The 24,361-nt window shown below is 37.3% G+C and overlaps 1 protein-coding gene across 1 annotated transcript in view; it reads left to right on the forward strand.

Annotated features, from left to right (window-relative positions):
- LAMA1 (laminin subunit alpha 1) overlaps positions 1-24,361 on the forward strand; it is a 99,497-nt gene that overhangs the window by 44,266 nt on the left and 30,870 nt on the right. Inside the window, exons 14-36 of the mRNA XM_030444674.1 lie at positions 676-777; positions 1,501-1,712; positions 2,584-2,695; positions 3,665-3,775; positions 4,521-4,648; positions 5,041-5,127; positions 5,353-5,564; positions 6,066-6,172; positions 7,125-7,305; positions 8,587-8,723; positions 10,313-10,546; positions 11,047-11,190; positions 11,552-11,731; positions 12,328-12,513; positions 13,365-13,492; positions 14,510-14,630; positions 14,768-14,905; positions 16,533-16,654; positions 17,557-17,643; positions 17,924-18,117; positions 19,063-19,205; positions 23,289-23,387; positions 24,234-24,345. Of these exons, the coding sequence (XP_030300534.1) occupies positions 676-777; positions 1,501-1,712; positions 2,584-2,695; positions 3,665-3,775; positions 4,521-4,648; positions 5,041-5,127; positions 5,353-5,564; positions 6,066-6,172; positions 7,125-7,305; positions 8,587-8,723; positions 10,313-10,546; positions 11,047-11,190; positions 11,552-11,731; positions 12,328-12,513; positions 13,365-13,492; positions 14,510-14,630; positions 14,768-14,905; positions 16,533-16,654; positions 17,557-17,643; positions 17,924-18,117; positions 19,063-19,205; positions 23,289-23,387; positions 24,234-24,345 (3,277 nt within the window). The remainder of the gene's footprint in view (positions 1-675; positions 778-1,500; positions 1,713-2,583; positions 2,696-3,664; positions 3,776-4,520; positions 4,649-5,040; positions 5,128-5,352; positions 5,565-6,065; positions 6,173-7,124; positions 7,306-8,586; positions 8,724-10,312; positions 10,547-11,046; positions 11,191-11,551; positions 11,732-12,327; positions 12,514-13,364; positions 13,493-14,509; positions 14,631-14,767; positions 14,906-16,532; positions 16,655-17,556; positions 17,644-17,923; positions 18,118-19,062; positions 19,206-23,288; positions 23,388-24,233; positions 24,346-24,361) is intronic.

Below are 24,361 nucleotides of genomic sequence, written 5' to 3' on the forward strand. Positions count from 1 at the left end.
CTTAATCATCTTAGTAACCCTTTGCTGGGCTTTTTCCAGAATGTCCATCTCTTGTACTTGGAAGCCCAGAACTGAACTTGGAACACCAGCTGTCATGTCACCAGTGCTGAGTAGAGGGAATCTTGCAACTTTTAATTATCTCACTTTTAATTATTTTTGGTCTGGTTATTTTGCCCATGCAGCCCCATTTCCTAGTATAGTGACACAGTAAATGAAAACTAGGCTCAGAAGTGTAATGTTGAGGAGTAGTTTTGCACAGGACAACACTCAAATTCTGATCTTTTATTAATTTAATATAGGTCTATCTGTTGGTACTACTCTTTAACTTACTTTAGACAGCAGCAGCAGTGGGCCAAAGGAGCCTGAAAGGTGCAATATGGAATGTGACAACTCTAACATTCTGTGCCTCTTGGCTGAGAGTATAGTGTAAACCTCTGCTGTTTGTTGAGAACACCTGTAAGTGTTTCACTGAACCAGGGCAGCCTTCAGCTACTTTTCCCCACCTGCACAGCAACAAGCCAGTGCTTGTCCCTCTGTGGTGTGCTACATTTTCCCTGGAAATTGGTATTTGGAAGGCATATGCTCCTGCAATTTTGATATCATACTGTCCCCTGTCACTTTTTTGTGTTGGTTGGAAGCTTTTGTGTTGTTGAGACCTTTTTTCTGTCATTTCAGCTCCCAGCTTTTGGTGGAGACTTGAAGTACACGGTATCTTATGACATTCCAATGGAGAGTGTGGACAGTGATATAATAACTAGTGTGGATGTCATTATTCAGGTGCATTTTTCTTACAGTTTGTTTCTGTTCAGACATTATCAGGAATCTGTGATGTAGTTAAAGAAAAAAAAAATCTATAGCAGTAGCAGTTTTGTGAATTTTAAGGCCCTTAGAAGTAATTTTCACAATTTTACTACCACTCATTTCTCTGATTTTTCAGATCAAGTTATCTGAAGTTGTACATATATACCAGTTTTAAGTAACAAATACTGAAATGTAAGCTTTGTCTAAATAGTTGAGGTGCTCAATAGCAAATCTGTAAAGCTCTTTTTACAAAAGAAGCTATAATAAAACTGGAAGGACTTCTATTTATGAAATAGATGAGTGTTCTTGCCAATTGCATACTTCTGTAGATTTGTATCAAAGTTTGAAAGTAAGGGTCTGTGTTGAACTCCGGCACCTCCAAAGAACATTATTCTGTAAAGCATACTTATCAGTGGGACAAAAGAAAGAGATTCTGGTTTGTAGAAGAGTTGTGGTTTTTGTTTTTTTTTTTAATTTAATGCTTTTTCCAAAAGTTTTGTGAAGTCTCTGAATTGAAAGAGAATGGGGTTGTAGTCCTGAAACCATGGCAGATGTCTACCTTTCATTTTTTCTAGTGCAAGAAATCATGTTTAATTGTCTCTTTTCTGTGTTATCTGGATGTACTTAGGACAGTAAATGAAATTTCTAAATAAAACTTGCATGAGAAGATAGCACATGTTTTCTGGCTTTCAATTTCAGGGTAATGGTCAGATTTTGAGTACAAGAGCAGCAGGCTTATCATTACAACCATATGAGGAGTACTCCAATGCAGTGAGATTTGTATCAGAAAATTTCATTGACTTCAATACAAAAAAAGCTATAGACCGGGAAAGGCTGATGACTGTTCTGGTAAATGTGACCCATCTTCTGATCAGGGCCAACTACAATGTTGCCAAAAAAGCCATTTACAGGTGAGGATCAGAAAATATTCAGGATAATCAGTGTACTTCTATTATTTTTGTGTATATGAAACACTTCATAGCTGCAGCATTCTTAAGGTTTTAAGTTAATCATTTCTTGTAAAAAAAACATTTTTAACTGTTTTAACTCAAGATCAGACCTGTCCCCCAGATAAATTAATGTGGAACACATGAAAAAGAGCTTTTGATTGTTTTCAAGGTATCTGATAGCAGAAACATTGTTTTCTGCCTTAAAGGAATAATGCATAAAAGCCTTATGACAATGGCAGCTTTGTTAGAGGGAAATACCTCAGAAACTCTCCACAGTATGCTTATTTTGGTATGTGGCAAGTTAATCCCTCACTGCTTATTGAAAAACTGCCAGTAAAGTCGTTGGCTGTAATTTAACATCTACAAGCAGACATTAAAAGACAGACACTCATCTCTAGGAAAGTGCTTGATAGGAAAATGGGGCTGGGACAGATTAAGTGATCATTGCATATTCTCAAGTCAGCATTAACAGTATCTGCATCAGTCCCTACAGATCTGTTTTACCTCTTCATCAAGACACACAGGGATAAAGTATATTGGTATACTTCAGATACCATGGCTGACAAAGTTCTTTTAAAACCTTTCCACAGGAGAAGAGACAGGGGTAGTAACCAGTGATAACTGGAGGAGGGCACATCTACTGCCAAAACTGCAAATGTAGTGAAAAATTTATGATCACAGCCGTTTTACAAGCAGAGATTTGTTCCTGTTCCTTAGCTGCCACTGCTGGGGAGTAGCAGGTGGGCAGTGTTACTTCCCTAGAAGCAAATAATCTGTTTCAAAAACAAGTTAGGGAAAGCAAATCATGTGATGTGTTCATGGTTAATTCTAGACTGGACTCTGTGACCCTGGATACTGCAAGTGCAAATGTTATAGATCTTTCTTCAGCACCAGATGTGGAATTCTGTGAATGTCCTCAAGGTTACACAGGAATATCTTGTGAGGTAACCTCTTGCAGTGCTTTATGTGTGCAAAATTATCTCCTAAATGAAAGGATCTAGGCTTTAAAAGCAGACTGCCTTTAGTTGTACTGACATAAAAGTGTGTTCTGTGGTGAAATGCTGTTTAACTACATTGTACACAGTGCTGTAGCTATTTCCTTCCAGATACACTAAATGGGGTTTTAAGTTTATTTCTTAAATTCCACTTGGTGACACTGTAAGATGATGAAACACTTTAGGGCATCATGTTGCAGAGGGAACAGCTGTAGAAGATCTGTGAAGCTGTTTTGAGCTTACCTTTGTTGTTAATAGCACTTTTGCTGTAGCTAAACTCTGTACAGTTTATTTCTGGTTTATGTCATTAGGTTTATGAAGGCAATAAGGAATCTTAGCAGGGAGGAATGCTAGTCTTTGGAAGATCCCACAAGGGTCAAATGTGTCACACAAAGTGAATAGAAGATTAGGGAGGCAGAACACCATCTGCAGAATAGCAGAAATTATTTTGGTGAATAATTTCAGTAAGAAGCCTTGTTTCATGTAGCATCTCTAATGATTCTGCAGAGGAGGTAGAACGTCTGGTTTATTGTCCCATAATAAAGAACTTCACATATTCAGCTGCTCAAAACTTAACTTATGTGCCTCCAGGGAAAAAAAGGCTGAATCAAAGTTTCATGGAGTTAGTTCTTATCCCCTTGATCCTGTGCAAATCAAAAACAGCCACCAGAAAAGAGCTGCAGTGACATCAATAGAGTTGAAAGAGCATTCAGTTACCACAGTGTGAATGAGTCAGATGGTGGGTGGTCAGAAGTCAGCTCTTTGAAAATGTTTTAATGTCTACTTTTAACACATATAATGCTACTGCTTTTTTTTCTGCTTCTGTTTTTTTGTTTGTTTGTTTTTTTTGTTTGTTTTTTTTCTCTTTTTTTCTTTTTTCTTTTTTCTTTTTTTTCTTTTCTTTTTTTTTTTTCCCAGTCCTGTCTCCCTGGGTACTACCGTGTGGATGGAATACTCTTTGGAGGTATTTGTCAACCCTGCAAATGCAATGGGCATGCAACTGAGTGTGATATTCATGGTGTTTGCTCTGTAAGTCATCCTTCAAAGTGTTTGTTTCACCCTTCTAATTGGTAGTTAGGAGAGCATTTTGGCTGTGGGGGACAAGTTTACAGTGTGTGTAAAATTCAAGCTATGGGTGTTAAGTGTTTCTTCCTTTTCATTGTTTACTTTGGAATATATTTAGGGGGCTCCATTAAAGTGTTCTCCAATAAAGGGTTTGTTTCAGTTTATCATTTCAAGTGGGGAATAATCAGAATCAAAATTAAAATGTCACCATATGCCAGCTGATAAAGACCTTGAGTTTGCTTGCTGCACATGACAGTAAAACTTCTCCTGAAGGAACAAAATTTAATAATGTTTTGGCTAGCTCTCTCTCTTTGCACATTAGTGGAAACTAATTACCTTCTGAAGAGAGAATGTATCTCTCAGATCTTTTCTGAATTTTAGAAGTCACAGAAATACAATCGTTATACACCAGCAACAAATGTATAAGAAGTCTGTTATTATAAATGTGTGCAATAAGGAAAATAATTTTAAGTTCTTGTATAAGTAATGTGTCTGGTTTCATGGTACTAAGTATATTCCAAAATGTAGGAAAGAAGCAATTAGGAATCGTTGTTACAACTCAGAAAAAGAACCACTTGTTTTTGACGTTCTATTGTGTTCTTCATGGCTATAACCTTGAATGTTATACTGCATGCAGACTCCTTCAAGCATCCCTAAAGGGCCAGAAAATCAAGAGTAAATATGAATAGATTTTTCCCATGTCTTACAGGCTTGTCAACATAACACGACAGGACCTTTCTGTGATCAATGCTTACCTGGTTTCTATGGAAGTCCATCCCAAGGAACTCCTGAGGATTGCCAGCCCTGTGCATGTCCTCTCACTTCTGCTTCAAACAAGTAAGATGCTTTTATGAGATTTCTTTTGCATCTTCAGCAAAATCAGATAGTGAGATGAAGGAAAAATGTTGTTAAATCTAAAGGAGAGATGGACAAGTGTTGCCTGAGAAAGTGAGGAGCTCAGTACAGAAATGGGACAGATTTGCTAGAAAGAGAAAAGGTCAGGGTTATAGGAATTATAAAAAAAAACTTTCAAGAAGAATTTTTTACAATTAGAAGTATTTTTGACCTTTTTTTGATGGTTAAAGCATTGATGTTCATATAAAAAAACCAAAAAAGGAATTACATGCTTATACAGGTAGGTGAATGGGCTTGTAGGGTGGATATTGAATATTTGCATAGGTCTTGTGATTCTGTGTGTTGATACTGACCCCCATAAATACTGTTCATAGTTTCAGTCCTACTTGCCAACTGAGTGAAGGAGGTGGAATTGTTTGTGACAAATGTCTTCCAGGCTATGCAGGTTCTCAGTGTGAAAGGTATGTGCACTGGGTTTGGGTAAAATATCTGTATTACTGTCACCTCTTATCTGCTTTGAAATGTTTATACCACATGTACAGAATATTCCTAATATAATTTTTCTTCTCATTTTGTATTTGTTATCAATACAAAGACATTTTAAATAAAAATTTAATAGGAATTGCTTCCTTGGGTGGGGAGAGTGTTTGACTGTATTCCAGCTGATAAAGGTTTTAACTATGCAGGTGCGCTAATGGTTACTATGGAAATCCAGTCATACCTGGACAATCATGTGCTCCTTGTGAATGCAATGGCAATGTAAACCCTCGAGAAGATGGGTACTGTGATACCTTCACAGGCCAATGCCTGAAATGTCTGGGTAACACAGCAGGTCACCACTGTGAAAAGTGTGCTGATGGGTATTATGGGGATGCAGTGATTGAGAAAAGTTGCCATGGTAAGTTATTATTATTGCTCTCAAAGTTTTAAAAAATGAAGCTGTAGTGTGCAGGTGGTAGAGTGGATAGGAAGATGTGCACCTTTGCTGAAAGGGTTAACCTTCAGGTTGTGAGTTGGCAAGTGAAAGCTGAAAACTATGGGGTTGGGTTAGCCCGAGGAAGGAATATATTATGCTGGGGTCTGACATTTGGTATTCCTGACACTTACTGGCTTGCTTAATACTGTCCCTTCAGTGGCCTCCTAGACACTTCCACCTTATGAATGTTGCATTCTAGGGCTGTAAGAAGCAAACTTCTCAATTATATCTGTCCACAAGAGGTGTTTTTATATCTCTTAGCAGACCTATATACTATGGGTATAGGTCTGTAGAATTATAAAATCTGTAGGATATAAACAGGTGAAACATTTATGCCAAATTTGGAGATCTGTGTAATAATGAATATGTGTAGATACGTATTGATAATGTTTTTAATTTGGTTTCTTTTTGTCTAAACATAAGCCTGTGAGTGCCATGTGAATGGTTCCCTTTCGAGTACTTGCCATCATGAGACAGGCTTCTGTCATTGCAAAGCAAATGTGATTGGAGAAAGATGTGATAAATGCTTGGTAAGCAAATATTTGTCTGTTCCTAATATCTGCATTTTCTTGTATCCTGATCTTCCTGTTATCTGTAGACATTGATTAGAACAGAATAGCAGCAACTATGTTCAGGGATGAGGCTACCTATTGCTGGAGCAAAGGCCAAAGGTTTCTCTGAATGTTTTTTTGCAGTTGCAAATTGCTCTGCTCTGTGCTCTTTTCAGATGTGAAGCTATGTGGTTGATTAAGTACCCTTCTGAACAGGGCTGTCAGTGCTATACTGACAATGCACTCATGTTTTCTTATGAAACCCCCCCCAGACACTGGTAACTTGAAGAGATCTTAGTGCTGGACTTCTGCAAAATGAAGTCTGAGTGGGAATATCTGAAGAATGCTCTTGGTACTAATACATTGTGGCTGGACACCAGAAAGGCATTCAGCTAAAAGACAGGCCTGTTATAAGAACAAGTAGATATTCACTGGTGATACAAAACGGCAGTTTCCAGCCTGTAGAACTGCCTCAGAGACCAGAGCAGGAAATCTGTGCCCAGTTCCTGTCCTTGTGCCAGCCTGGCTGAATGCCTTTCAATCCATATGTATCACAGGGCAGTGACAAATTCTCTCTTCTGGCCTTCCATTCACATTCACAGAAATCTGTGCGTGATCAGCACAGTCCGCCCTCACTTCATGAAACTCTTTAAATAAAAATAATCTCAGACTTTAAAACATAATGTCATGGGTGGGATTAGAGGGCCACGAGAGCATTTGAGCATTCACTTTTGCACCCAAATCCATGCTTGTGTATAGCTGGAAACAGTAGAGATAAGGCCAGGGAGTTGTCTCTCAGTTGCACAGTGGCGACCAATATTCATGCGGGGTAGACAGCAGAGAAAGTAAAGAAGATAAACTAAGTGTGTGTGATATTATTTTCAAAAATTTATGAAATATAGCTCAAATGTATTTCCTTCCTGTCCAACAGAATGGGTATTACGGCCTTCTTACTGGGCTTGGCTGCATTCCCTGCAACTGCAGTCGGTTTGGCTCAGTCTCAGAGAGCTGCAATCCGCAGGGGCAGTGTCACTGCATTCCAGGAGTGGCTGGAGAAAAGTGTGATCACTGTGCTCAGGGCTTTTATGCATTCCAGGATGGTGGCTGCACACGTAAGCTCTAGTCCATGATCCTTTCAGGGGTTGTCTGGAATTTCTGTCAGCAGTATATTTTATGTTAAAATCTGGCAAAGGTCAGTTGTTTCGATGACTGCGTGCAAAAATCTGTAGAATAGTCTTCTAAAACTTTGATGAAGCTGGGGAACAAAGCATTTCTTTGATTTTTTTAGTGTGAGGTTCCTTGTAAAAGGTGGTGACTATGAAATAACAGCTCATAAAGGTTGCAGAGAGAAATACTACATCCTCAATAGCTTCTTTGTCTTTTTTCTTTTTTTCCACAAAAACCCTTCAGTCCTTCAAAAAGAATAGAAACTTTTCTTTTTTTTCTGCAATTGTAAAAGAGTCACTGCCCTTACAGATTTTTACCATGTTTTTTCATTTCATTCTTAAAAGTCTATTTTTTACTTTAAGAGGTTATTGACGCTATTTTCCCGTCATCACCTGGGTATGTAGTATTTTTAGTCACAATACAAAGGTAAATGTTAATCAAAACAGGACATGTTATCAAAAAAACTAATTTGTCATATTAATAAGATTGCCTTTTCAACACAGTGTAGCTAAAGCAATGCCTACCTTTTCTCCAATCTGACAAAAATATTTTTCATGCCTTAAATAAATAAAAGCCTTTTCATGCCAAATATGAAATGTATAGTGAAAATATGGCATAGGGTTTTGGAAGATATATACTGTATCTTTATTAAGAATCACAGATCTTTTGGGTACCTTTAACCATTTCAGTGTCAAAAATTCTGTGAATTTTATTAAAACGGTGAATAAAACCAGTTTTCTGAACTTCTGGGATTTTTTTTAAGCAAAAATCTCTATTTCTTAAATAGACAATGCTTGCTGCAGCAGTTATTATAAAAAGTTAATTCATCCCTGTTATTCACTACTTCCTGAGATTAGTCCTTTCATCTGCTTGAAAACATTATCATATCTCCTGATGAGTTTTGTATCCTGTATAATAGAAACATTTTTTACTAAAATGTATTCTTCTCTGCAATAATTTTGCTTGGCTTTGTTGATTCAGCTATGGAAATGCAGCACTGGTTTTTAAAACGCTGAACAGGGTAAGTCCAGAAGCAATAATGGGATTTCAATAAGAAGATGAAATGTCATTTTTTTTTCCTCAGCAATTAGGGATGGCAAGGAATTCCTAGTAGAATGGATAAACTGTGCTGAATATTTGAGAAAAATAAGACTTGGAAAAAAGTAGGCTTGGAGTTTCTTCTCTGTAGCTAAGGCAAATATTCAGTCCTGTTATTTGTCTTGCAGCTTGTGACTGTGCCCATACTCTGAACAACTGCAATGCTGATTCTGGCCAATGCATTTGTCCCCCTCACACTCGGGGACCAAAATGTGATCTCTGTGAAGAGAATTACTGGGGATTCTCTCCTAACCTTGGCTGCAAGGTATGGTAAGCTGGCCAAAAAGCCATGGCTGTTAAAATCAGTTCACTCTACATTGCTGTCAGAATGGGACTCTTGTTTTGAGAACCTCAATCTTTATTCTCTGTCTCATACCGTTAGTGCAATGTGCTCACACACACACAAAAAAATTTAAAAAAAAATCAAACCATATTGTTTACTGAGGGACCTTCTAAGAAGGCTGTCTGAAAATACTGATGGATAGGTGCATAGATCATATTAAAATTTCATTGTGTGTACTCTTAACTTTTAATTTCTTAAATAGTGATACTAAAAGAGATTTACAGCTGCCATTGGTAACAAGGAACACAGTTTCTGTACTGATCAAAGAGTAACAATATTATGGCTTTAAGAACAATGAAATCTAGCTTACCTTAAAAGTCAATTCATCCTTTTTTTCTGAATACTTAAAATTAAAACAGTATAAGGTAGTAAATGTTTCATGACTGGAAAAATAGTAAGCCCCATCATCTCAGATTAATATTTATTATTAAGCAGTAAAATGCTAACTCAGTGAAGATCCAAGGAATACCAGCCCTTTACATAGTTAAGTTCATGCAGTAAATTCGTGACAGATATGGCCTTGGGCCAACCTTTATTTTATAAAGATTGATAATTATAAAAGCCTTAGAATTACATAAAAGGAATTGGGTAGTTTTAATGGAGAAGCCACAAATATAATCAACTTGACAATGTCTGTCACTATATGCAGTAAATGCTTGACAACTATAAGTACCATCCAAATTGTTTTCTTTTTTCTCTCTTGAAATCTGTTAGGGTAAGGATGATAAAATAGTCATATAATATCTCTTCAGAGATGTTATCAGAGAGTTATTTATAGCAACTTACTTGGCATCCTGTCTTTGAACAATTGCTTTGTCAGCTACCAGCCACTGTCATTCTTCACCAATACAATGTGCTGGTTTCTGTGCATTTCTCTTGAGGTGTTCCTTCCACAGGTTGATTCCACAGCACTTGCCAATGATAAGTTTAATTAAATATGTAACAGATTACTTTTGCCTATGTTGTTTAGCATTGCTTTTGGAATTCCCAGTTTTGGATGCAATGGTTCCTTATCAAATAGGAAGTGATTCTTGAGCAAGATGTAGGCTCTATTAATCTGTCTTGAAATCTTAGTAGTTTTCCTTCTATCAGATTAAAAAAAATTATTGTATATACAAATTTCTTTCCTCCAACCTTTATATAACATTATTTTAATTTACATGCTGCATTCAATAAATAACACTTTAAATAAAGCCTTATTGATTTTATTATTTTTCTGGAACATGTTCCTTCTATTCCTTAGATTCGCAACCCAGATTTGGGAATCAGTAGAGCTTCATACTTTTTGCCATCCACTGTTTACTAGAATTGCAGTTCTTTTTTCAAGTAAAAAAAAAACAACCTCCTTTCTGTGTGGAAATTTTTACCTTTTAATATTTTATATTATTTTTTTTTTTTGTTTGCAAACGTGGGCTTTTAAGGGCAACCCTAAATTTACTGTGCTCTTTTTGTTGTAACAAAAATGTTTTTAAAGATTTGCTAGGTATGAACATTTCTTCTTTTCATCTAAGGCTTGCAACTGTACTGACATTGGCTCAACAAGTCTCCAGTGTGATCTGTTGACGGGTCAGTGCCAGTGCAAAGCTGAATTTGGAGGACAAGACTGTTCCAGATGTGCATTAGGATACAGGGACTACCCAGACTGTGTTGCTTGTGACTGTGACTTAAGTGGAACCAAAGCAGAGATGTGTGACACTGGAGGACTTTGTGGCTGCAAAGAAGAAACTGGCATCTGTACATGCAAGGTACTGAAGTATTCAGACACTTCTGGGGACAGCATTGGGGTTTTCTCATCATTATTATGTGAACACCATGGAAAGTATAAGGAGTGAAAAGATTTCAAAGGCAATCTTTATCTCTTTTTGGGACATTTCTGAGTTCATCAAATCACCCCTAAAGGATTTTCTGTGCCAGTACTAAACAGATATTATTAGTCAGTGGATTTTAAAAGTGCCAAATGGGTTTCCACACTTTGGACAGACATAACGCAGAGGTGTAAATTAATGCCTTTGTGTGGTGTCTTTTGTTTTTGGCATTTTTAAAAAAATAAAATTTTTTTAAAAATCCAACTTTGTAAAATAATTAAAAAATAAAAATGTACTGCCCAGTAAAATAGAATAGCTATGATAATTGACTTTGTTATTTACTTTACGTAGCAACTAGTTTTTCTTCCAAAAAGAACCATCTTTCATTCATGATTGTACTGTTACGTTTTACTTTTTTGGTTTTGTTTTATTTCCTCCAGGAAAATGTATTTGGTCTACAATGCAGCGAGTGTAAACCTGGAACTTTTGCTCTGTCTGCTGACAATGCAGCAGGTTGCACTCCATGCTTCTGTTTTGGGATGTCCACGCTTTGTTGGGAACTAGAAGGCCATGTGAGAATTCCTGTAAGTAAAGTGATGTAAATATACAGGCACAGTCTGGTGTGACCCTCATGTTGTGCCTAAGCTTGCAAACATTTTGTCAGTCAGGCTGAATGCAATTGGCTGGCTTATGGAGGAAGTGGCATATGGTAGAACAAAAAAGAAGGCAAATTATAAGTGGTCATAACCTTAGAGTGAAACAGAAGGTTTCAGAAATTTGCTTGTTTAAAAAAAAACAAAAACATTTCCCAGTTTTTTTGTTTGGGCATTTATTTCTCTAAGATGGACTACTGACTATCTCTAAAACCACCTAAAACTGTTAGCAGTCTATTACACTGAGGCACAATATTTTTATTCAGTGATTCTTTTGATCTTTGTGTTGCAGATAACCTTAACTCCAGATCAGTCCATTCTGCGTGTAGTAGCTCAAAGCAACCTGACTGGAACAGTGGAAGGAGTATTTTCACAGTTTCCAGATGTTTTACTGGATGCTGATATAGTCAGAAAATACTTAAATACGGAAACATTTTACTGGAGGTTACCAGAGCAGTTTCAGGGAGACCAGGTAAAATAATTAAATTATTTTAATGCTTTGTAGGTAATTTGTTTATTGTCACTCTTTCATTGTATAATAGCCACTTTATCTTGATAACATTTTCCTGCATTACTTCTATTCTTGTAGCTCATGTTATTAATTCAGTGAGTGAACTGATAGTAAGCAGAAGCAGTGTGTTTACATTACCCTTTCCTAGTGAGATTTTTCTTGACCCTGTAAATTGGTAACACCTATGTTTAAGTATCATGATGCTCTTCAGAGATTGAATACATCACTATTGCCTCCCTATACAATTTTACTTCAGAAACTTGAAAGAGTTTTAGGCCTTGTTCAGTGTATAGATTGAACATCTGGAATCCCTGTTGCTTAGGAATTAAATTAAAACTGAATGCACACCTTGAAAGGGCCTAACAGAGGAAACTCAGACTGATTTTTAGAAATATGCATTTAACCTTGTTGCAAAACCTGTTGAGTTAGTAAATTTCCATGGTTTACTGCCAGTTCTTCACAGAACTGTCAGTTTTCAAGTCTTATGATGATGTTAAAGTATTTTCATCTGGTAGCTCTAGCTTTGGAATAAATAAAACTAATATTTTATCTGATAGCTCATGGCCTATGGAGGGAAGCTGAGATATACTGTTGCGTTTTATGCTTTGGATGGCTTTGGAACTTCAAATTTTGAGCCACAGATTCTAATGAAAGGAGGTCACACAAGCAAGTTGGTTATCTATGTAGACATCCCTTCTCCAGAAAATGGAGTAAGAACTGACAAAGAAGTGGAAATGAAGGAGGTAAGCAAAACATTGGTTTGGAAACATTTCCTTTCTTCCAAGAGCTTTTAAAGAAAATCTATATATATATTTAATAAAATATTTTGAAAAATGCATATCTGATTTCAAATAGGTTGAGTAAATAGAGTGCTACATTAAAATGCATCTCTTTTAGGGAAAAAGTGGCTGGAGATACTGCTCTAAAGCAGCAGATAATATTTTGACAGTTTTTCTTCTTTTGGAGGTGTTGAAGGTGTTGCTCTGGCAAGCTTTTCACTGACTCGTATTTCAGTCATAAGTGACAGGCAGACAGGTATTGTCCTTCTTGGACAGTCCCATAGTTTTGTAGGCTGAATTTTACACTCAGAGCTCAGGAGCATCTCAGTGGGTGTGAATCTCTAGCCTGGCAGGAGCAGTAGGTGTATTAGTGCCTAGTGGATGGTTTCAGATGAGATAATGATGACCTCCTTTGATCTCTGGGGCTGAGTTGAGTCCTAGTCTGTCTTCTTGACATAAGGCCAGACACAGTTACAGCAGCTGTTTCTAATTGCACATAAAATGAGTGCTGTCAGGTTCTGGCCTTTTGGCTATCTGGATTCTTCAGATCTGGCCAGAAAAAGCTGTGCCATGTAGACCTCAACAGCTTTCTAGTAGAAACTGTGTATGGAAGTTGAGTGCAGGGAAAAGAAGTAGATGGAAACTGAGATAAACCAACGTCTTCAAACAAAAAAAATTTATAGCTTTCTGGGACCTTGAGTTTAGACATAGTCACTAAGACTGCATTTCTGAAAAGAACATAGGAGGAACAGGGTGTTACCTTGAAGTGAGTTTGAACAATAGTGGTTTTAATAATAGGTTTTATGATTCCATAGGATTCTTGGAAGTATTTTAACTCTGTGTCTGACAAGCCTGTCTTACGTTCTGACTTCATGTCTGTGCTAAGCAACGTTGAATACATCCTTATCAAGGCAGCTTATGGTCAAGGATTACAGCAAAGCAGGTAGGTAAATGGAATCAGAAATTTCTTTATATTGTATTTACTGTAATTTAACCTAGAAATGGTCCTAACTGAGCTATCCAGTAAAGATTTTATTCAAACTAGAGAAATTTCTAATTTTGTGTTTGACTTTTGTTCTTCCTCTGGTAAGAAAGCTTTTATGACCTTTAATGGTAGCATAATTGCTCTGTAATTCTCTCTTTGAAACACTAAATGTCTCTGCTGCTTACTTTGATACAAAAGCCCCTAAAGAAGCACAAAGCCTTACAGGCTGACGCAATGTTCTGAAAATTGGGTGATAGTTAAATGGTTTTAAGTTATTTCTTTCCCATTTTATTTTCATGGGTACTGAAATTTTTGGCTTTTATCAGTTGAAACACATGGTCTTCTGAGTTCTTGGGTTCGTACAAATGTAGGTCTCTCCTGTAGCTTTATGTACTCTGGACAGTGGTAGTGACATATTCCAACCTCTGAGTGGTAGATTTTACTGCCATTTTGAAAATAACTGGGTTACTAATGAGGAGGAGATTGTGTATGCTTATGACATCTGGCAGTCTGGAAACTAACAAGACAAGTAGAGATGCATCTAATGAAAACCCAATATTTATACACCTTCACAGCTTCACAGCCCCAGATGTGGGATTATTTTTGATTCACATGCCCTCAGCTATCTTTTTGTTAGCTCTGTCCAAAAATCAGTGGGACGAAGAAGATCTATTTCTTTCTAGTGTTTGAGGCAAGAATACATATATTTGCACAATGGATTTGTAAAATCTTGCACATCAGTGGGAATCAACCCTTATTACTTTGAAGTGTTTCTGGTTTGTTCATTGTAGGTCCTGGAGTCCCATAAATAAGTAAAGAATCATTAGAATTTAGAGATGTTTGAATGGGGAAAGGGGCATCATGGGAAACTATGTATGATAAACTTGAATTTTGCAACATCAAAATGTTTGGATCTCAGTTTTGTTTCTAGGATTTTGCTAGATGTTCATGCTCTCTTTTGCATGTATCTTATAGAATTGCAAATATCTCAATGGAAATTGCAGTGAAGTTTGAAGAAATGCATCTAGGCAGAGCTAGGGCTCACCTTGTAGAGCAATGTAGATGTCCCACTGGCTATGCTGGATTGTCCTGTCAGGTACAGAATGCTTGAATTATTTTTGTGCATGTTAGAGTGAGATGATAAAAGTTAAATGTTTTTTTAAATCGTTTGTATGGTTGTTAGCCATGTGATCACATACAATACTTTTTTTTTTTTACTCCCCTTACAAATAGACCTGTGCTCCGGGATACTACAGAGGAAAGCATACAGAACTCAATGTAAAAGAGCCTCACAGTCTGATAGCACCTTGTGTGCCATGTCAGTGCAACAATCATAGTGAAACTTGTGATCCTGAAACTGGGAAGTGCTTGGTATGTACAATTTATGTTTTTATATTGGTTTCACCTGAGAATACAATGGCTGTAAACTATGGAAGGGATTTCTAAGAGAAGTATATGGCTGTGTTATTTGGATGAAGCGTAACTCCTCCCCACAAGCACTGAAAAACACAAAATCTGAGATTTCCTGTAGGGTTCTTTCAGTAAAATGATCACGCTTTTTGGTCACTAACATCTTCAAAATAATTAATTAATAATGCTTTACTTTTACTTCAAAGTAACTTCTGTATCAGTTCTGTTTTTCTGTGAGGCTTGTTGAGCTTCTGTTCTTGACCAGACCATGGGCTGCTTAGTTACAAAAAAAAGAAAAGGAAGTAGTAAGCCATACCACAATACAAACTAGATCAAAATCAAATTCTTTTTCTCTCAGGAAGAGAATTATTTGGGAATCTTTAAGTGAATTTTTTCTTAATTCTCAGAGACTAAAAGAATATAATAGTATGCCACAGCTAAGTTAATTTATTCACATATTTTATTCCAAAGATTGCAAAGAGGGGCAACATATGACTAACAAATTGCCCCTCTTGTGGGATGAAAGCCCTGTGGACAGAAAATTCTTAGTTAACTAAATAATATATATTAAGTCTGTTCTCCAGTATGGCTCAATATTCTTTCCTAAAGTTTTTCCAGTTGCTTTATTTTTCTAATAGTGTGTTGGAAGTTCAAAGCCAACTTCTGCTAAAGTCATTCTTGAAGTCAGTTTTTAAAGAGAGTTTCCTTATTCCTTCAGGCTTTTGTAAATATATCTTTTCATTTTCATGTTTTCCTAAAGTACGTATCTTGTGAGTAAGAACTATGGCTTTCTCCAGGACCAAACACATAGATCCTTTAGTCTAGTGAACACTAGTGATTAATTCTTCCTCTTTTTGCAACACCTGTGTGTTGAGATTACTGCTTAGACATTTCTGACTAAGTGTAGGCAAAAGATGTGGTTTTCGTGTTTGACTTCTGGTCTCATGTATGAGGCAGATGCATTGATGCTGTCTTCAACAGACCTCTAAAATATTCAGACTTGAAAGGATGTGAACTAAAAAAATAATAAACAAAACAAAACAAAACAAAAAGAGAAACCAAATTGCATTGGCTTAGAGGAGGAATCAGTTAAATTTTAACTGATTAAGTTTATAATAGCTCTTTAGTGTTTTAATTATTAATTGCACTGGCAGTTGATTAGTGCTGTTGATAAATTAAATATAGCATCTGTGAATTGTAACTGTGGATATCCTGTTTCATTTTACCATCATTTTTTTGTTTGGTTTGGTTTTTGGGTTTTTTGTATTTTACTGGGATTTCCTGATCTGAATAATTGGATTACTAGATGCAGAAATACATAAAACTTAATGGAAATTTAGAACAGAAATTGGGTCAGCCTGCCTGAGGGGACATTCTTGTAAGAGAAAATATTCTGGCATTTTGGTTTTGTTTTTTTTTTTTTTTTTTTTTTTTTTTTTGCATAAAAATATCCTCCACTCATTGAATTCTGACCAATGAGTAGTGACATTTCAAGACGATAGCTGAAAACTGTCTGCATTTATTGGAGGGAGGATAAAGTTTGGTTGGTTGTTGTTTTAAGCTGTCTGAATTCCTTTTTGTACATCAGAACTGCAGAGATAACACAGTTGGTGATTACTGCAGTGCTTGTGCCCCAGGCTACTATGGGAAAGTAAATGGATCTGTCAGCGACTGCTCTCTTTGTGCCTGTCCCAGAGCCAACCCTGCTAGGTAACCAGCATTTACTAAACCCAATGTGCATTTTAGCATTCCAGATTTCTTGTGCTGTATGTCCCACCTTCTACTTTCTCCACACTAAGACAACAGGAGTTAATTATCATTACATGTCCTTAACTATTTGACACTTGAAAGCTGCCTATTTTAATAAATGGACTTTAAATACTGGATTGTTCAAAACTAGCTGTAACTCTGTGAGGCTTTGAAATAAACTGACTTATCTACCAGCTAATCTTTCTTTTTCTTCTCTAAGAGTAGATCAGTCACATAGAACATATTATGGATACTGGAGTAGGCTGCTCTGACATGTTTTACTTTCAAATGCGAGTTTCTTTCTTCATTTAGAAAACACTGCTTTTGTATTTACAATGATTCCGGCAATCACCAGTCAATGCAGAAATTCTTCATGAGAACATTCTTAAGGGAAAGAACAAGTACTCTTTTGTTTGAAATTTATACATCTGTTGATTTGGTAGAGAAACAGTTAACTTCTTATTTTGAAAAATCAAAATGCTGTGTGGGCTGTTTTTTAATCCAGAAGCTTGAAAAGCATATTTGTTGTTTGCATTTGCATGACAGAATCAGAATAAGAGTCGAGCAACTGTTCTCATGCAAGTTTCTGATACGTACCATAACCGTATCATGCAATATTCATTTTTCATTATTTTACCTTTTAAAAGCCCATAAGGTGCTTTAGCATGTTATGCAGTAATGAGCCACATTTGGAAAGGAAACATTTTCAGAAAAAAATAATTTCAAATACAAATTCTAGACTACTGCAACAGATTGAACAGAGGATGCTGTTGCTTGCAGTATTTAACCTGTGGTTGAATGTGTTCTCTTTCTTAGTGTAGCCTTCCATTTATCTGCTAGCATTTTTTTTTTCTTTCCTTCAGTTTTAGTCCCACTTGTGTCCTGAAAGGTGTTCAGGATTACCACTGTGATGCTTGTCTCCCAGGATATGAAGGACAGTACTGTGAAAGGTGAGTTACACATGATGTCCATGTTTATCCTCAGCTTCCAAGGACAATTTTATTAATATGAACCAAATTTGTACTCATAATAGATCGTTATAGAATACATTATTCAGAGGTCATAAATAAAAAATGAATGAGCACTCAAGGACTTAATGATTCGTTAGTTACCATTAAGACATTAATTAAAAACCTGTCCATGATTCTGGGAGATAAATATAACATCTAATTTCATTATGGATGCTGAAAATAGTTACGAATGTTCAGTGTCTCATTCCTCCTCATGTAGGTGCTCCCTTGGCTATTATGGTGACCCTCAGCTTCCTGGTGGCAGCTGCCACCCGTGTCAGTGCAACCCAAGTGGTTCTGTTCATGTTCATTGTGATCGTGCAACTGGACAGTGCCTCTGTAAGCAAGGTGTGACAGGACAGCTCTGTGAGGAGTGTGAACCAAGACATCTTCTTGTGGAAGACGAGTGTGTCTGTAGGTGGTTTTTAAGTTCTTCACTTTTCCAGTGGGCTTTGGTCTATTCCAGTGATAATTATGTGCTCATGATTATTCCTTGAGTAATTTCAGGCCCCATTCTTCCTATGAAAGGAAAGAAATTCCAACAGCCTAATATCTCTTTGAAACAGGGTGGGTTGCACTAGATAAGCTCCAGAGGCCTTTCCAACCTCAACCATTTTGTGAACACAGAAAAAGGCAGCAGAGATTGTAACATCAGACAGTTAATCCTTAAAATGACTCATTAATTTACAGACAAGTTTAAGGAAAGATAACTAGTTTTTTGCTGTCTGTAGCATAGCTTTATTAATTTGAAGATGTTGAATTCCTGTGTTATTCACCCTTTGGATGCAAGGTTGCTGTAAGAGTACTTTTGCGGTTATCTATGGTACGTAGACATTCTCAACAGATAATCAGTTATATTCCACCAGTAGTTACTTATGTAGTTCCTTAGCTGTAAGACACAGCAACTACAGTAAGCTCCTTTTATATGAATTGGGACTTAGGACCCTGATTTTGCTTTGTATAAGAAGAAGAAGCCAGAAGGAATAAATGGAATGACACCATTACAGACTTAAATTTCCTGTCTTTCTCTACTGTTTGGATAACTGGCAATGACATCACTCTGAATTTATGGCAATATAGCTAAATGTTCTCAATAAGTTTATAATAGAGCAAGCATCTCAATAGCCATTAGGATCAATAAGGTTTGAATTCATAGTAATCTGAAGAGAGTATGCTAAGAATAAGTCCATTCTTGGGGAAGAAGGGAAGGGCAATATTACAAATCAATATACACAAAATTATTATCCTTAATTAGTCAAACGGCGAAGGCACATGCTGCACAAATGAAATAAATTTTGGGATTTGCTGGCTTCTTTTTAATACTAATATTGCTCCTTCCTCTTAAAATGATTTCTTTAGCTTGTGATGACAACTGCACGGGAGTTTTGTTGAACAGTTTGGATGATCTCAACAAGGCCATGCTTTCAATGAACCTCACTGATGTTACTCTTGTGCCATATAGGATATTATCCGAGTTGGAGAATACAACAAAACACCTAAAGGTAAAATGAATGCACAAAGAGTAGAGATACTTGGTCACATCTTCAAAGCCACTCACAAGTGCCAGTAATTTAGCACAAGCCCTCCTGAAGTTCTTGGATTGATTGTGTGTATGTGTAAGTGATACCAGATTAAGACTGGTATGGTTGGTATAAAAGTGTACCTCAAGTTGTTTAGGTTCCTCTATTACTTTCTTTTGATTTGTTGTACTAGAATTTAAATAAATGGTTTAATATAGTTTTCAATCAGCACTGTGATTACTGAATGTGCTGCATATATATGCTTCACCCATATTGTGTGCATCTCTGAGACTGAAAAGACCTACTGAGAGCAAGGGGAATAATTTTAAGTAGTGAAATAGAATCATCAGGACACGTCTTTTCCCTTTTTGGTCCCTTTGATATAGAGCTGCCAAGGCATAGATCTTGAGTCTCTTCTTCCCTCTAATCCTTCTAGGGCTCCCGTTGAGTCCTCCCATAGAGTGGCATTCTGCTTTTCCAGTAGCCAGGGTGTCTGGGATGCAGCAGTTTGCTTTGCTTTTGGTTGTTCAAGAGTCCATCTTGGGACACAAAAGCCAGGTAGAATGTTTCATGGACAGTGGAATTGAATGCACCCTCAGCAAGTTTGCTGACAACACCAAACTGTGGGGTGGACTTGAGGGAAGAGATGCCATCCAGAGGACCTTGACAGGCTTGAGAAGGGGGGTTGTACAAACTGCATAAGTTCAACAAGGCCAAGTGCAAGGTTTTGCTCCTGGGCTGAGGCAATCCCACACACAAATACAGGTTGGGAGGAGAGAGGATTAAGGACAGCCCTGAGGTGGAGGACTTGGGGGTGGTGGTGGACCAGAATCTTAACATAAGCCACCAATGTGTACTTGCAGCCCAGAAAGTCAGCCATGTCCTGGGCTGCATCAAAAGAAGCACAGACAGCCAGTCAGGGAGGGTATTCTCCCCCTCTACTCTGCTTTCTGTGAGACCCCGCCTGGAGTACTGTGTTTGGTACAAAACAAGGACATATAGCTCCTTGAACGTCTCCAGAGGAAAGCCACTAAAATAATTAGATGGCTGGAGCATCTCCCATATGAAGACAGGCTGAAAAAGTTGGGGAGCCTTGAGCAACCTGATCTAGTGGGAGGTGTCCCTGCCCATACAGGGGGGCTGGAACTGGATGATCTTCAAGGTCCTTTCCAACACAAACCATTCTGTGATTCTGTGATTGTTGGATACTTTCAGGCTCCTTGTGGCAAACTTTCCTTCCTTCTCCTTTCCCCTTTAAAGAAATCATGAAATACCAAATTTTGTGGAGTCATTTGTTATTGCTGAGCACTGAAATCCTGTGATCTCTGCCCAAATTTAGAGATAAAAAGAATTCTCTCTACTTCATGACCACTGAAATATGCACATTTATTGGTAAGAATCTTCTCAGCAATAAGTGAAACAGAACAATCTCTAAGACAGAAGCAAAACTATCTTCTTTGTATTCCCTCATATCACAAAAAAATCCAAATACTATGAGCCTTCTTGTGCTTGATTCACAAAAGTAATAGTTTGAATTTTATTTTTTTTTAAGATGTAAGGCAGACTGATTTCCAATCACTGTACTTCAAAATGTTGATAATTACAATATCTGAAGGCAAACTTTATTAGATTATATATTAGATTAGATGTTCCTGATTCAGCAGAGATACTCTTCTCCATTGGTTTTAGTTAGTAACAGTTTAGTTATAAATCTTCAATTATGCTTCCCTTTATGTCATTAGTCAAAAGCATACTGTAAGGTACAGTATCTTTTAAAGATCTTTAAAAATCTTTAAGATCTTTAAAGATCTTTTTAAAGATCTTTAAAGTATCTTTTTGGATGAGGGAAGGGCTGTGGATGTTGTCTACCTTTACTTTAGCATGGATGTTTGACATAGTTTCCCACAGCATTCTGCTGAAGAAGCTGGCTGCTCATGGCTTGGATGTGCACACCCTTCAATAGATAAAAAAATGGTTGGATGGCTGGGTCCAAAGTGTTGTGGTCAGTGGAGTTAAATCCGGCTGGCAGCTGGCCACAAGTGGTGTCCCCCAGGGCTCAGTGCTGGGGCTGCTCCTCTAACAGCTTTATTGATGATTTGGATGAGAGGATAAAGTGCACCCTCAGTAAGTTTGCAGATGACACCAAGCTGGATGGAAGTGTCAAATCTGCCTGAGGGGTAGGGAGCCTCTGCAGAGGGATCCAAACAGGTCTGATGGATTAGCTAAGGCCAGTAGCATGAGTTTCAGCAAGGCCAAATGTTGGGTCCTGCACTTTGGCCATAAGAACCCTCACCAGCACTACAGGTTTGGGGAGGAGTAGCTGGAGAGCTGAACAGGAGAAAGAGAACTTGAGGGTGCTGATTGACAGCTGGATGAACATGAGGCAACAGTGTGCCCAGGTGGCCATGAAGGCAAACAGCATCCTGCCCTGTATCAGGAACAGTGTGAGCAGCAGGGCCAGGGAAGTGATTTTACTCCTATACTCAGCCTTGGTGGGGCTGCACCTCAAGCACTGTGTGCAGGGTTGTGTGCCACAGTCTGGGAAGGACATCGAGGTGCTGGAGAGGGTGTAGAGACAGGCAACTGATTCAGGGTCTGGAGAACATGTCTATGAGGAGTGGCTGAATGAGAAGGGTTGTTCAGTTAGTAGTCTCAATTTTTCTGTTTGGAAGCAGGTATTCCTCTCTTTCTGGCTAATCAAAGTTTACTTTCCCTTTTGCCTTGTTACCAGAGTAAGTAAGTACTCTGTAAGTAAGTACTCAAATAGCTGGAAGCCAGAAAATCTCCCAAGTTGGTTTATGTGAATGACAGATCTTCCCTGAAGGGTTGTCCCCTGCACTGTAGTGCATCTTTACCTCACTCTGGTCATTCAGTATCACAAGTTTTTCTTCTTTTCTGTGCATTAAGTGTGGGTCTTCCAATAATAAGGAAGCTATAAATCAGAATATGTGCTTCTCATGGCTCCTGCAGGACCAGTCCATTTGAGGACTTAAGTATTTCTCTTTTTTCAAGTTAAAGGCACTTGCTTTATTCCTCCTGGCATACCTAGGCATACCTTCTGTCCCCACCCTGGGTTTTTGAACTGGGCTTTTAAAAGAAAAAACTTGCTGTACTTTATCCCTGAAGGTTTAAGAGCTTCAGCTTCTATTTCTCTTGTACTTGTTCTTTCCTCATTCTGAGAAAGACTTCGAAATTTTCATTTGACATTTTCATTTGACATAAGGTTACTGTATAATCCTGTGTATTACTTCTTTTAAAGCTGGGAAAATTGTACTTATTATAGTTTTTACAATATTTGGCTCTGAAATATCTGAAATCTAAAAATAACTTTATCCAGACTTGCTCTCTTTGTAAAAGATATTTGTAAAAGTGTTTCATTCTCCAGAAACACTGAAGTTTCTTGGCAGCTTTAGTGAAGTGGCATTCTATTGCAGGCCTTGACTGTATCAAATATGATACACTTGGGTACAATGGCCTATTTATGGCCATATGGAGCAGTTTTGAGGTGAACTTGAAACCAAACACAGCCTGTTATTCTTTCTTGTTGGTGAGAGCATCTGCAGGGCTGCTTGTCTTACCTCCTAGTGTCTGGAGGGCCAAAATTCTGAACTGGCTTTTGACATGGAAATAGAGAGCTCTCCAGGCTCATCCTCACAGTTTTGCCACAGATGCAGCTGTTCTGAGAAGACCACTTGTTCAAACAGGAGCAGCTGTGGGACTGGATGGAAGCATTTGATTCAGTGGTCTTTGAGCTTCTTAAAGTAGCTTAATTGGGTGGCTCACATTCTGGTGAAGTTAAGAATCAGGAAAGCAGAAATTACGGTTCTCTTTAACTACTCAATTTAAAGTACAACGTGATTGGATTCAGGGATTTTTTACCTTTAGTTAATGAAATGCTTTATCGCATCCACTGTATGTATGTGATTCCTTTGTCACCTCACCTGCTTGCAAATCAGTAATTTAGAATATATAAGTAATCTGAAGGGGGTGGATAGTTAATGTCTTTCCAGAACTTTTCTGGACACAGAATAAAGTCCTCACATTATAGTATGTTGTTTCTTATAGGGGTCTATAGTTCCTAGAGAAGATCCAGCTTATTCATTAGCTACAGCAAAAGAAAGTCTTTTGAATTTATCAGGAGGCATTGATCATCTGCATGAAGAGGTGAGTTCTGGCTTCTTTATTCTTAGCTCTTCTGGAGAAATCCTTTGAAAATTCATAGCATGCTACCTGATTATTTTAAATCCACAGAGTTCAATGAAAGATTCCAGTCCTTTCTGTCCAGTCCATTGCTGAGGAGGGGAATTGATTGATCTGTGAAGTTCTGCAAACTACTTTGCTTTATGATACTGTACATAGTTTTTTTTTTTTAAAGTTCATAATCTTTTTATACTGTGATCATTTAAGGTCCTAACGGTGGAGAAAGGGAGGAACATACTTGAACTCAACAGGAATAAATATGTTAAAAATCCACATGACAAGTAGACAACATTTGTATTCTTTATTCATCTTTAATACAAGAAAAATTGTAGGCAGAAAATTGACAATAGCACTTGAACTATTAGATCTCATTTGCTGGCCAAGTGTGTCTATAATTTTCTAACCATGTTTACATAATCTAAGCAGTTGAACTAACAGGTATTACTGTGAAAAGAAATGTACCTGGAAGAGTGATTGTCTTGAGATTATATTAAATGTAGCTAAATTTTGAAATATGTACTTTGCTAAAGAAATAGCTTTGGTAATTATTTTCTTAGGAATTGTGAAAATAGTTTATAATACAGTTCTTCAATAATATCAGGGGCTGGAACTTTCTGTATAATAAAGGTGTCTGCAGGTGTAGAAGCATCAGAGTTATATGAATCATCTAGGTCTACCTTATTAAAAAATCATTTTCCTGTCACAAAGTATTCTCAATATAGGCAGAAAAATTGTAAAAACCATAGACAAAGTGATAAAGTAATCAGTGTTTTAGGAAAAATGTCAAAGATATCTCTCATTTTATTCTAGACGTCTAGAATTTTGAAAAAAGCTTGGCAGCTTAACACAATGACTCAGGAAACCAGGAACAAAACTCAAGAACTGACTGGATTTATTGACACAGTACATGCAACCACCAAAGGTATCCTCCTTTTAAG

This window comes from Calypte anna, chromosome 2 (assembly GCF_003957555.1).
Source record: "Calypte anna isolate BGI_N300 chromosome 2, bCalAnn1_v1.p, whole genome shotgun sequence".
In the NCBI taxonomy this organism is placed as follows: domain Eukaryota; kingdom Metazoa; phylum Chordata; class Aves; order Apodiformes; family Trochilidae; genus Calypte; species Calypte anna.